This window comes from Rhinolophus sinicus, chromosome 9 (genome assembly GCF_057876585.1).
Source record: "Rhinolophus sinicus isolate RSI-liver-muscle chromosome 9, RSI-T2T, whole genome shotgun sequence".
Classification (NCBI taxonomy): domain Eukaryota; kingdom Metazoa; phylum Chordata; class Mammalia; order Chiroptera; family Rhinolophidae; genus Rhinolophus; species Rhinolophus sinicus.
Window position 1 is genome coordinate 3960372 of NC_142509.1, and position 13596 is coordinate 3973967.

Below are 13596 nucleotides of genomic sequence, written 5' to 3' on the forward strand. Positions count from 1 at the left end.
CTAGCTACAAATAGAGTATCCCACAAACCTCCAAAAACATGACTAAATAAAACAGGATACACAAAGAATCAAGAATCAACAACTGGAAGTTAAAAATCAATTGAATGATGCCTTCAAATTTATTCCAAAGTATTCAAAAATGATTTCCAACTTAGAATTCTCTACTTAGCCAAATACTAATAAAGCATGAGATTAGAATAAAGATACGTTTTAGACAAGGATGATCTCAGAACGTTTGCCTTTCACACACCAATCAGGAGCTTCAAGAGACTGTGCTCCCCCAAAATGAGAGAATAATCCAAGAAAGAGGATGCTATGGGAAGCAAGAGTAAAATGACAGGAATCCCCAGGAGGAAGAGGGAGGGAGATGCATCTGCAGAGCATCAGGAGTGGAGCAGACCAGAGGCTCTGGGAGAGATTTACTCTGGAAAATTAAACGTTAAGAACATGCAAATACCTTGGGAGGAGGATACAGACAAATGGTGAAGAGTTTAGAGTTAAATCGGTCACAAGTACATTAAAAATCAAGAATAAAATAAGACAAATATTAATTCCAAGGAAAATAAAAAGTCTTGCAGAAAAAGAAAAGTAATCATAGCTGATTGCCTGGTTTACCTGAGAATGACACATACACAAGAATGACCCAACCAAAACTACAATATTGAGAGGAGGGACGGAGAGGTGCATATATGTGGTAGGAGCAGGGGAGAAAGAGAATTAAATCTTTAGCTTTTACAACATAAGTACTAGATAATTCTTAAAATAGAAATATCAAAAGTCAGTGAAATAATTTGAAAACATCAGGTAGATACCAAAATAGTACCAAAATAATCAGCCACTACTTGAAACTAGTTGTCTCTGTAGTAAAGAGAATAGGGAAGGGGGCAGGGAATTGCTCCCTTTTAAAATAATCCCTGTAAAATTATGTGATTCTAAATAATGTGCATGGGTAAATAATAAAACTCAAAATATTTAAATTAAAATTAGAGCACTTAAGGATTGAAAGAGAAAAACTAGATGGAAGAACAGCAGAGCAAGCATAAAATATTAGTTTTTTGCTTTTAGCTTATAAATTATCCCCATTTGAAACTCAGGATAGGGAGCCACCCTTCTATCCCTTATTCCCATTGCTTACCATGGTTTATTTCCCATCCCAAGTCAAGCACTGAGGAAGAATAAAGACTGTTAGGCTGTTCTTTAACTTCTAGCTAGAATATTGGCAAGTACACTTAATTATTGCATTATGTGTAGCCATGGAGACTAGGGACAGAATGGATGCTAGAAATGTTCAGATAATCCCTAATGATTACATTAGTCAATATGTTTAAACAACTCTTTTGCTTATTTTTGTTGCAGAGATATATTCATAAGGTGTGCCTTTTTAAACTAAAAGAAAAATTCTTAAAAGTTTCAGAAGGAAGCTTAAATCCTTGATTTCCCTCATAGATTCTGTACTGGAAACACAGGCAATCCTTTACCTCTTGAGAACGTCCTCATGGATTTGAATTCCAACTTCCCTCCCTACACAGTACTATGTCTGTCAGGGATAACAGAAACCCTGCAGCAGGATGGGGTGGGACAGGTAAAGGGAGACAAGAAGCATTCTGAATGACGCATCCTCAGTGAAACTTTCTGACTCTTATTTCATCCAGGGCTCACGTGTCCTCTCTTAGTCCACACAGTAGAGCAATGACAAAGAGAAAATAAGACGAAGTTATAATAAAAAAAAATCCTCGGAAAGAGACATAATAACCCTGTGATGGTGATGGAGCACATGACTAATACCATTTAGTTAACCATGTTGTCACAATAGTCTTGTGAAATACGGTGTCAAGGACAAATTGACACGTTCAGATCTATACTGCAATTCCTTATCTTCCTCTAGCACTTTTCATCCAAGATCTCACAGCAGGTACTTTCATATCTCTTATTCACACCCCCTCTCCAATCTCTATTGATTTATAAGGCAGTCTCCTCATTTTTCAGATGCCAAGTAAGAGAAGTAATATAATCATTAGCAAAAATTAAAATTTAAGTCTCTAAGCCAAGCCATCTAGCCAGTGGCTATGATGCCAAATTCAATTGTGGCTACACAATATTAAAGAGACAGTAATAAAGAAGGCTCACAGAATTATTATAAATGAAATCATGGAGGAGAAGTTATTTGGTGTGTACACCGGGAATTCTAAGAGAGAAGAAATAAATAAAATCAAAAAGAAATCTGTCTTGGGGGGGGGGGGTGATTAAAACCAAAAAACATAATGAAGAAAATCTGACTAGAGAGAAAACATGAGAATCATTTCATATTTTCATCTCACTCCTAAATATTTATTGGAGGTCACTCATCTGACCCCTACATATACCGGGGGATGCCAAAAAAATGTATACTAGTGGAAACTTTGGTCAACGTTGTTCAAGCAGTGGTTTGTCGTAATCAAAAGTGTCTGGACGCTGATGGTAACCACTTTGAGCACCTCTTGCAATTGCAGAAGTCAAATGTGATTTGTATTCATCTTTTGTTATCAATATATATAATTACAATTTTAGTAGTTTTTTCCCTTTCTTAAAATGTGTATACATTTTTTTGTCACCCTCTGTATTAATTCTGTAACTCTCCCAATTAATAGGCTATATGACATTGGGTAAGTCAATCTCTCTGACTCAGTTGCTTCATCTGTAATTAAAGGAGATTAGGCCAACATTTTTAGAATAGGAAATGTAGAGATTTGATTTAGCTTAGAGATCATCTAGCTCATTCTATTGAATATGTGAACCTCTTCTAAAACATCCCAGCAGGTGGTTATTCAATCTTGGCTTGAATGAAAACAGAGTTAAGAGACTCATTACCTCCTAGGAAAGCCAATTTAAGTTACAGAATGTTCTTAATAAGAAGTTTTTCCATAGATTGATTTAAGATTTTACTAGATAATTTCCAGCTAATTTTTTGTTTTAATTTTACATCCAAAATTGCTATGCAAAATCCTCTCCTCCACATAATACAATGACAAAAGCCCCATGGTCAGTTTTATCAAAACGCAAATTAGTTGTAAGGTATGGTAATTAAAACCGGCTTTTAGTCTTAATTCTGCCGCTGTTTATTTGACATTGGCAAGACAGTCATTATATCTGGATCTTAATTTTTCAATTCTAAAACGAAAGACTTAGATTTTGTCAAATGTCTCCTCTAACAGTTTCAAATCTTTCCTGACTATAGCTTTGTCCTTAACTCAGTGGGATAGCCCTTTGTTTTTACTTGCTTTCTAGAATGAGGTTTCTGAGACTTCTTTAATGAATAAAGGAATATGGTTTTCTTCTTTTTCTTGTTTTTCTTAATTGTAATTGTTATGGATAATCTGAAAATCTTATTCTAAGTGAGATGACAAGTAATTTAAAAAGTTTTAACTAATAGTTCCTTTCCAATAAAAAGAAGATAGAGTACTAGGATCTAAAAGGTTAGAAGGGACCGCACAGGACATACAGCTCAATCTCCCACTAAGGGGGAAATCCATAGTAGAGCATCCCTAATGTTTTCCCTTCCAGCTTCTGCTCAAACTTTCCTGGTGAAAGGAGCTTAGTGTTCTGTGGACTTATCCTGTTCTATTGATCAGCAACACAGTGACTGACCTAGAGAAGGTATTCAAATGTTGTTCCAAAATCTGCTTCCCTGGAACCACTCCTTGGTTCTGGTTTTGCCCTCTTTAGCATGGCAAAATAGATGTACCCTTGATACTTACTAGCTATGCAACCATTCAAATACAACCTACCATAGCTGATCTCTTCTCCCACCCCTCTCCAAAGCTTTGCTTCTCCAAGTTAAAAAGCTCACACTCCTTCAGTTGTTTCTTCCCACAATTTTACTATCCAGATTCCCTCCTACTTGGATGAATTTTACCATGTCAACAGCATCTTTAAAATGTGATTCCAAGAATATACCATAAATATAAAATATTTTAGTTAACTCATTATTTTTGCACATATATTGAGCTCAATTCAAGAAGACCAGGGAGTCGTTGCTTCAACTAAATGTTTATTAGCACCAGCAAGCATCCTGTTTGCTCTGTGCCTGCACATCTCTTTATCTCTAGTTATCAAATACATCGACATGAGCCAGGCCTCTATCTTTTGAAGTGGTGTCATGGATTCCAATAAATAGTTTCTTAGTGCCACTATCAGCTTAATACTGGGCTGAATGGTGTGTTGTTCCTTATATTTTTATGTCATATGAGTCCTTCTCTGAGAATCTATGAAATGAAATCCATCAGAAACAACATTAAGAACAAATATGAAACAAATTATTCACCACATTTGAGATTACATGTAGGATGACTTTCCCACCTTGGTTATTTTAAGGTGTTTTTGACCCTTCAGAATCGGACCTATGTATGTCTTTCCTTAATAGATCCTAATGAACGTGGTTTTGTCAGATCTTCACTAAGTGAAACTGAGTTGAGGCAAAAGGCTGGGTAATTCAGACAAAATACCTTTTCAGCCAATGGAAGCTTTGATCAGTATTGAAGGCCAAAACCAAAAAGTGTTATTATATTACATTAAATTGAAACTAAATTGTTTCTATCCTCTACTATCGTCACTAACCCATTGTGTAAAGTGAGAGAGAAGGGGGGGGGTGGAGAGAGAGAGAGAGAGAGAGAGGAAAGAAAATGTAAATGAAAAGAACTTTCCTATTGAATTGTTTGCCACCACATTCACAGGATACTGTGTGATGAGAAAACCATGCTGTAGGTCAGAGCTCATTCTTTCCCACCTAATCTCACCAGGAACAGCCACAAAGGGAAGACCAGGGTGAGGCAGAATGAACATCTTCCCACGGTTAATACTCACGCATCAAAGACGCAGACAGCCATTTCCTGGGCTCCAGGATGCGTTCTTCCTCCAATCAGACAGAACTGTGCCTGTACTAAACTAGCAAAGCTTCCTATCTACCAGCCTTTGCAAACGGTCATGAAATGTACTTAATCTGCTCCTCTTAAACCCAAAATAAGTCCTGGCATCGTCTTGTGAAGATAGAAGAAGAAATAAATAGCCTGGTGTTTTGGGGGTTTTGTTAACCATTTATTTAGTGGGTTGTTTTTTTTTAATTTCCCCCAAAGTATAGTATTTCTAGTCACTTTAAAATTTCCCCCCAAGTCCCTTTAGTAGCTGTTCTTCCAGGGATTAGAAGAATTTGAGACGGTTTTTCCCCTTGTGTAATAATATCTACTTTCCGTTCCAGGTTACCAAGAACATTCTTATTCACAAATAATTTTCCCCCATAACAAAGTCTTTTGTTTTATTGTCAAAAACTCCTTATCTGTCGACGTCTCCTGCCTTAAAACGGTACTGTCATTATCTGAACAAGAAGAGAAAGGAGAAATCTGAGCTTAAATTTGCTTTTACTAACACATCTGTACAATCTAAATAAATGAGAGAGGTGTTCTTATAAACTGATAGAGGCAAAATGCCAATCAGTGCGTTGTTACTAGGGGGAAAAGAAGTGTACTGAGCAGAGAAATGAACAAGGAGTCAGAATAGATATTTTTTGTCTTGCTTTGGCTCTTCGGTCGCCCAGATTTCATGGGTAAATCCTACAATCTTGCCAAGCCTCAATTTCCTTAATTATGAAAGGGAAAGATAATTCTTGTCGGTGAGTCACAAGATTGTTGATTGATAAAGAGCACTTTGGAAAATCCAAACAGCTATACAACGCTTATGTTTTTAAAGCAATAGCTTTACCTCCTAAATGATGTAGGTTGGATAAAGGTCTCACTCTGACACTTATCTTTGCTTAAGTTAATGTTCCCCTAAACAAGCCACTGTAAAAAAAAAAAAAAAAAATCCCATTCCTACATTCGTGGAATCATAGAATTTAGATCTAGAAGGATCTTTAGGATTCATCCTCTTATTAGAGAAATGAGGAACCAAAAAAAGATTAATTGCAACCAAAGCTCACACCTCCGTTGTCTATATACAGTCAAACCTCATTTTATTGCTCTTAACTGGTGTTGCGTTTTCTACAACAAAAGACAAGACCCTCCACCAGCAAAAGGATTACCACTGGCTTTATTGCGATGCTCGCTTGATTACAGCGGTCAGGAACCTAACCGCAAAATCTCCCAGGTGTGCCTGTAATTATCACTCATCATTAGAGCCCACGGATCGGGACTCCACCTAGCCACTCTCACTCTTTGCCAGCCTTTCTGGGCTCACTAACCTAGACACACGAGCAGAGTGAAGGGCAGATCCGAAGCTGAGGTCGCTTCTGGCCCCGCTGCTATATTTTTAAGTGTACTGGTTATGTAGTGACATCACGTAATTCGTTAGTGTCATTTCAAACGTATCAAGAGAGCTCTGCTTCTTCAGCATTTCGTAGTCAAAAGTATTTGCGGGGACCGTTTCCGTATAGGTGAAACTGAAGACTACTAAACGATTAAAAACTGAAAAATCTGGGTGGGGTCGACGGGATCTGTTAACGAAAGGTCAAGAGTTAGCCTCATTCACCCTCACTGAAAACAGAATGCTGCCCGGGGCGGAAGGGCCTGCGCAAGGGGCCGCGGTTACAAAAGGTTCCCAGAAACTCGTGTTCGTTTCCAGTTTTATCTGCGAGCCCTTCATTATCTAAAGAGACTGCAAACCCGGGAGGAGAATAGAAGCCCTCTCAGGGGAAAGGAAGAGAGGCCACGCACAGAGCCCATCAGATCCCTGCCCAGCCTCAGTAGCCCCTAAACAGGTGCTCACCCGAAAGGGGACACGGCTTCCCCTTTAGCTTTAGTCTTGCTAAAAACTCCACCTTCCTTTAAAATGCAATGAGAATGAGCATTTCCACACACAACCCAGGAACACTCACTTTTAAAATAGGCCGTGGGACTTGGAAGAGCTGCGGGATAGGTGAGCAACAAGGTGGGGAAGCAGAAATTGCTCGGTGGGTGTTTTCCGCCCAAGTTCCTCGCGGCGCTCAGGCGCGGCTCAGTGTGGGGCCCAGGGTGAGGCGGAGCGTAAAGGGCTCTGGTGCCGGGGACCACAAGCTCAGGAAGGGTGCCAGAAAGCAGAACCGCTATCTCTTGAATAGTGACGGGAGAGGACGGAAGAGCCACTCTGAGAAGAAGGGAGTCGCTTTAGTATTCGAGTTAGAGATGGGGGGTAGGGGGGCCGAGCGAGAGGTTAGAGAGCAGCAGCGCGCGTCTCTCCCGGCAGGGACGTATTAAGGAACAGGTCGTGGCTCTGCCTGGGTCCCCGCAGAGCAGAAGGCCCAGACACCCGGCCCCTTACATGCAGCCAATCGGTCTGCCCAAAGAAGGACAAAGGGTCCGGGTGGAGAGGATGCGTAATCTGGACAACAGAGCTGGGGACAGGTGGCTGAGAGGTGAGGGCCCAAGGGTTCTGCGATCCCGGAGGAGAAAACGGCCCCCCACCGAATTAAGAGAGCCGGGAACCCAAGGTCCAGTTTGCGCCGCTGATGGCACCGGGAAGAGCTGCCTCAGCGCTCACGCTCCCCAGGTGGGGACTCGTGGACTCGAGGAAGAGGAGGACCGCAAGTCGAGTCGCGACCCCGCGGTTTCAGCACGAGTTGGAGGGCAGACAGGTGTGCTTTGTTTGTCTTCCAGGAGCGGATCTCTGAGACTCGCCCGAGTCTTCAGGTCCGGGAGGGCACAGCGCCCGCCCCACGGTCACTTCCTTGCCTCCTCCAGCCTGGGTGCTCAGAGCACTTGCGGCCCTGAGCCGAGCTCTCCCTCGTCCCCAATGTCCACCTCGTCCTCCGGCTCGGTCAGCACGAAGGGGCCGGCGGGCAGACCCAGCCGAGCCTCGATGGTTGCGGTTTCTGAGCCGCGGGGGCTGCCCTCAGGGCTCTCGGGCCCATCCGGTGCTTTGGACTCGTCTTGACTTTTCCTCAGCTGCTTTTTATGCTTCATCCGCCGGTTCTGGAACCACGTTTTCACCTGATTTCGGGGAGAAAAAAAACCCACGTCATTCCTTCAGACCCATAGTTACCGAGCTAAGATCTGAGCGATTGCTGTGGCTTAGGAAAATGGACAGCAATCCATTGACGAATTATTTATTCAAGAGTTGTGATAGTCTCACGATTGGGTTAAGTCACACCTGACTGCTCACAGGTTATATTTTAGGTTGAATGAGAATCAAACATCCCAAGGATCCCAGGAGTAATTGTCTGGAAATAACGATGAGAATAAAAATGGTGTGGTTAGTAAATACCAATCTTGTTTTTAATTAGAATTACTAATAGCAAGTGATGCGTGGATGTCTCCTTTACGTTCAACCCACATTCTATGATTATGACATCTAAATACCTGGTCCAGCGAGACTCCTGGACAGCACGACGAGAACCAAACCTGCTGGTTCTCCTCAGAGTCAGGAAACCCTTGGGGCCCCAGGGCTAATGGTTTCCCAGAAGGTGGGTCTCCACGCGCATAGGAGACGAGAGCGGGAGCGGAGGGAGGAGTTTGGAGGTTGCAGGAGAACAGCTTCTGGAGGCAGAGAAACGGGTCTTCCGTTCAGGACAGGGCAATAGGGAGAAACTTAAATTATAGTGCCGGGGGCATGGCCATGAAGGCTCGCACCTGTGAGGGACTAAAGTCAGAAGGAAACAATCTCCTCGTGTGGGCTTTTCACAGGACAAGAACCCGTCTGGTCTCTTATTCTATGTCTGACACGGGTTCTTGTCTTGATCCAGGAGGAGTGGGAAAGGCACGGAAATGACAGTTCTCAAACAGGGAACGATCGTCAGAATCACAGAGGAGTTTTTCCTCCACCTCCAGAGCCCGCTGGGAAGATTCTCCTTCAGTAAGTCTGACATGAGGTTGGAAGTGTAGGTACTTTAGCTAAGGATCTTTGGAGACGCCTAGATGCAGGGGTGCGGGTCATTCCCACTCAAGAACTCCACTGCGGGTCCAGAAGGGGTCAGGAGTGGAGGGGAGAGGAGTTCCCAGCAGAGATCAGGCCCTCCCTCCGGTCAGGCCCACCTGCGTCTCGGACAGGCTGAGGGCCGTGGCTAGCTCCACCCGCTCCGGCGTGGACAGGTAGCGCTGGATCTCGAATCTCTTCTCCAGGCCAGACAGCTGCGAGTCGGAGAACACGGTGCGAGCTTTGCGGCGGCGGCAGTGCTTCCCCGGCAGCTCCGCGTGCGGCGGGTGCGGGAACAGCGCCGGGACCGGCATCCCTGCGGAAGGAAGAGCAGCCCGTGGGCAGAGCCGCGTCACGCTGCAGCAGCCCGGCTCCAGTCCCTGCCACTGGCCCTCGCGCCGCCCTTCCTCCTCTTGCTGCCACAGTCGCCTCCTCGCCCCAAAGCTCTTCTCCCAGGAATCGCAGGGCAGGGGAGGGAAAAGAAGATCACAAGAATAGCGTTTGGAGATCTTTCTCAGGAAGGCCATCTAGAAATACAAGCAATAAGCAGTAGGGAAAACGGGAAAACGTTTTGTAAAAGAGATCCGGGAGCCTTAAAAGACGTCTTCCTAGAGACGCGTCCGTCGCGTCTGCTGGCGCCCTGCTGCTCCTCCCGAAGTTTCCTCGCAGACGTCGTCCGGTCCGAGTCCTCTCCCACTGCCCCACCCCACCCGCGTCCTTCCACACCCCTGATGACACTCAGTGTGGTTCTAGGGCTAGCACAAGTGAAGAGGTCATCTTGCCTCCCAACCTCACTGAAAAATACCTTTCTCGCTCCGGAGCCGCCCCCATGTTACCGGCTGCAGCCTAACGGAACACGTCAACACGCTGACCCAGAGGGGCTCCAGGGCGAGAACCGAAGGGCGATTCCCGCCTCGCACGTTTCTTTATCAGAGTCCCGGGCGTGCTGGGCACCCAGCTCTCTAATCTGCTCGTCACTCTTCTCATTCTTTCCCTGCGACCCCGAGCAGAAGGATTGAAGCGCTTTTCCGCGGTAAGAGGAGGAGACTTTTTTTTTTTTCTTTCTTTCTTTCTTTTTTTTTTTTTGTGTGTGTGTGTGTGTGTCTTTCCCGACCCTGGAAGGTTTTACTGTGTCAGAGAGGCATCAAGCAGGCAAACCGCCACAGATATCAATATCAGCCAATCACAGGAAAAAACAAACAAAAAAACAAAACAAAACAAAAAGCAATCAGTCTCAGCATCGCGGGGCTTTGGCCACTGCTATTTGGGGGAAACATGAATACAACCCCGAAGAGACTGTTGCTGGTTGGGTGCTGAAACCAAGGCCGAGATTCGGACTTCAACGTCGGCTTTATAATTGCCCTTCCACCCCAGTGCTCCAGCATCTGGGTTTTCCCGCTTCCAAAACACTTTCAGCTTTTGTTGTGGATTCCAGTGCCCACGTTTCTTAAACTGTCTCATGTCATTCCACAGGCCCTGTGGGAACCAGAGTTGTTTTTCCGACTTTGCTCTGCACCTGGACTCAACGAATTATTCTCTTCTAACTGGAATGAAATGCCTGAGAAGAAAGTGTGAATGTGGCCTTTCAGAGAGAGGCAGAAAAAAATCTGTGTCTTTCCCCACATCTCCCAGTCCCAACCAGAATTTGCTGGTCCTGGCTCCTTGCCATGCCTGGCAAATCAAAATACTTCGGTGCCAGTTTCCACCGACTCCAGCAACTGGGGCAGAGAGGGCAGCTGAGTCCACGATTGTGAGTTACATGCTAGAGGTTGGGAATGAAGAGGGTTAAACAGGAGCCGCATCCCTCCCACCCCCTTTTTATTTTTTCTTATACTTTCTCCCTTATTGGGGCCAGACCAAACCTTCAGTCTTCAGAATATCCCAAACCCTCCTTTATTTCTACACCCCCACAGTATGGTTGGCCAATGCTCAGCACCTGGGAGGAGAAAGCTGGCTCGGTTGGAGCCTTTTGAGCTTCTGAGCTGCAAAGTTGAGTTCTGTCCTATGGATGGGGTGGGGGGTAGTGGTTAGGAATCTCCTTCAGAGCCGGGAGAGGCAGAGAATTGGGGCTGAGAGCTGGACCAAAGTGGCCTGGAAGACCATGAGGAAGGAGGCTGAGCACTGCCCACCAAGAATACCGTCAAAACCTCTAGCCACCTCTAGGCTAAGTGCGTTTCCTCCATTGTAAAGAGTGCGGAGTGAGCACGAGTTATCCCCAAGGGTTGACATGCCTCAAAAAAACTCCGCAGTGTTTTCAGTCATATCCCCAACCTTACACTGTTACTTAGGGAAGGAGGCCGCCAAGCCAGGCTCAGCCAGCTTTGGTCTGTCGGAGGCTCAATCACAGGCTTAAGGTCTCCACTGGAAGACCTGTTCTCTCGCTCCCATACCCTGAAGCCCCTGTCACTTACCCGAGGTGGTGAGGAAATAAGGGTGGTGGTGGTCTCCCTTGTGCAGAGGGTGATGGGGGTGAGGAGCCAGGAGGGTGGGTGTGGGCATGAGAGGGTAGCCATAGTCCAGCAGAGGCACTCGGGAGGCCAGAGAGCTGGTGAAATGGTCGGGGGCCACCTCACGTAACGGCTTGGGCTTGTGCAGCAGGATGTCCTCGATGAAGAAGGACGTGGGCCTCTGAGAAGACACCGGGTGTAGAGGGGAGGTGAAGTTGAGATTCATCTTGAGCCCAGCGCCTGCCACAGGGCGAGGGCAGGGGACGGAGTGTAGGAAGCAGGCAGCGTCTCAACAAGCCTGGTGGAGAGTCGACAACCACCCTGCGAGGCTTGGGTTCCCGCGGCTCTTTCCTCGGCCAGGGCTACCCCGGAGCTGAAGAGGCGAGAAAACAAGCTCCTGCGTAGGTTGGGTCTAAGTGCAGGAGAATTGGCAGCTTGGAGAGGGAGCCAAAAGAGCCAATGGCAAGGCTGCCAGCGGCGGAGGGGAGGGTGAGGTGGGCTCGGGGCGGGGCGGGGAGCTGTCCGCGGTGCTGACTACGACTGGCCACACCGGGGAGAGGTAAGTGGACCGGGTTCTTGCTCCTACCAGGTTTCCCGACCTTAATTTCTGCCCCGCCACTGCAGGAACTGCTTTGCTCTCCGCTGTTTTTAAAGAAAGCTATAAAGAAAATCTCTGTGCTCCGACAAATTTCCTGTTAGAGAGCAAAAGACATTTAAAGGGCTCCAGAGCAATAAAGATGAGGCACTTATTTTGGCATTAAAACTTTTTGGGTTTTAAAACTTTAAAGAAATGATAACAAAAGGGGAAAGGAACAAATGAGGAGAAAGAGGGTCTGTATCTGCTAGACCCAACTTAAGTTGATGGTTGAGGGATAACTGGATTGTTGCGATAAATAAATAAAATTATGATGAACATAACATTCTTTACCTCAGTTATAGGAGGTGATGTGAGGGAAGTTATATCTACATTAATCAAGCAATATGGTCTGTGTAAATATGTCCAGAGCTATCTTAATGCCAACCTCTACCTCCTCTCAAATTTCCTTTACCTCCTCCTCATTCCACTCACATGACTTGTTATTATGCTATACGCCCCCTTTCAACTCTAGCCCCCCGCCGCAAATAATTGTACTAGGTTTTTGTCTCCCATTCTCTTTCCCAGCCTTTCTTTTTCATCTCCCTCCCTCTCAATCTTTTCTTTTCCTGTTTGTCTTTTTCTAATCTGTCACATTTATTTCCCTTGAGTTAATTTGCTAAAATTAAGGTGATCATCTACAGCACAGCAGGGGTAATTTCGGCTCGCGTCTCCAAAAATTGCTCTAATTATTGATGTTAAATTCAGGGAAATTAAAAGAAGCCACTTCTCTGCCATCTCCCCATTTTTAAGCTCTAATTTGTTGAAATCTAGTCGTCATCACAATTCCAATCACTACTGCTAACAGTAAAAGTGTTTTAATAGAGACTGAGTCCTCACAACCCATGCTATTAGATAATTAGAGGAGGTGTTAGAAAGCCAAGTGCTAATCCTTGAGCGCAGGGGTAGAATTTTCATCTGATCTAGCAGGTAGAACAAATTAATTACCAGAATCAATTAGGCCCCAAACTACAGTGCTGCAGGAAGAGGGAGGGTTGTATTCCATACGGATGACCTTGTAAAAATGGTAAGCAAATGAGGTAGGTGAGAGAAAGAAGAAGGAGGGAAATAACTTTAAAAATAAGATCTTGGCAGGTAGGCATCTAATCCAAGTCAGAACGCGATGTTCTGGAGTCTGAAATGTGATTTTTGTTTTAAGTTTATAACAGTAAGAACTGAAGGCCCGAGAGCAGACGGCCACGGAGAAGGAAACCAGTAGACTTCCAGGAGTCGGTCCTTAAGACCTTAGCCCTGGTCTGGTTCAGTCATCTCCCGCAGGGCTAGAGGGAGACGGATGAGACTCCTGAAGAGGCCTTGGGGCGGCAGTCCACACCGCCGACATCCACGGTCCTCCCAGTGAGAATGTACGGTATCCGACGAGTGAAAACCAAGCCATTCTTTCTCCTAAGATCCTAAAGGCTGAGTGGCAATCGAGGGCGTGGCGGGTGTACAACCAGACATTGGCCTTGGTAAAGAGCCTTCCTGTGCCCGAGCGCGCCCTGTTCTCCATCCCTACCTAGACCGAGAGCACAGATTTGCACTCAGCCTTGATAATGGGATTTCAGCTCCACTCGGGAGGGAACTAATTTCTGCCTCAGAAACAACAATGAAAAGATTATTGAATCTTTTGGGGAGCAGGAGCAGTAAAACCTGTCTTTGGGT

The 13596-nt window shown here is 45.2% G+C and overlaps 1 protein-coding gene across 1 annotated transcript; it reads right to left on the reverse strand.

The window, feature by feature from the left end:
* Positions 1–4989: 4989 nt before the first annotated feature.
* On the reverse strand, positions 4990–11696 carry BSX (brain specific homeobox). The gene is made up of 3 exons (XM_019718582.3): positions 11265–11696; positions 8973–9169; positions 4990–7931 (listed from the first exon to the last, which is right to left on the reverse strand). Exons 1-3 carry the CDS (start codon positions 11524–11526, stop codon positions 7692–7694), a joined length of 699 nt encoding a protein of 232 aa, XP_019574141.2. The 5' UTR covers positions 11527–11696; the 3' UTR covers positions 4990–7691.
* Positions 11697–13596: the final 1900 nt, after the last annotated feature.

Excerpts from the sequence above, each read along its gene's own strand:
- BSX (XM_019718582.3), bottom strand. The coding sequence starts at position 11,526 with ATGAATCTCAACTTCACCTCCCCTCTACACCCGGTGTCTTCTCAGAGG. Across the intron at positions 9,170-11,264 it reads TTATTTCCTCACCACCTCGG|GGATGCCGGTCCCGGCGCTG; the intron begins GTAAGTGACAGG and ends TTCCTTCCGCAG. Across the intron at positions 7,932-8,972 it reads TCAGCCTGTCCGAGACGCAG|GTGAAAACGTGGTTCCAGAA; the intron begins GTGGGCCTGACC and ends CCCCGAAATCAG.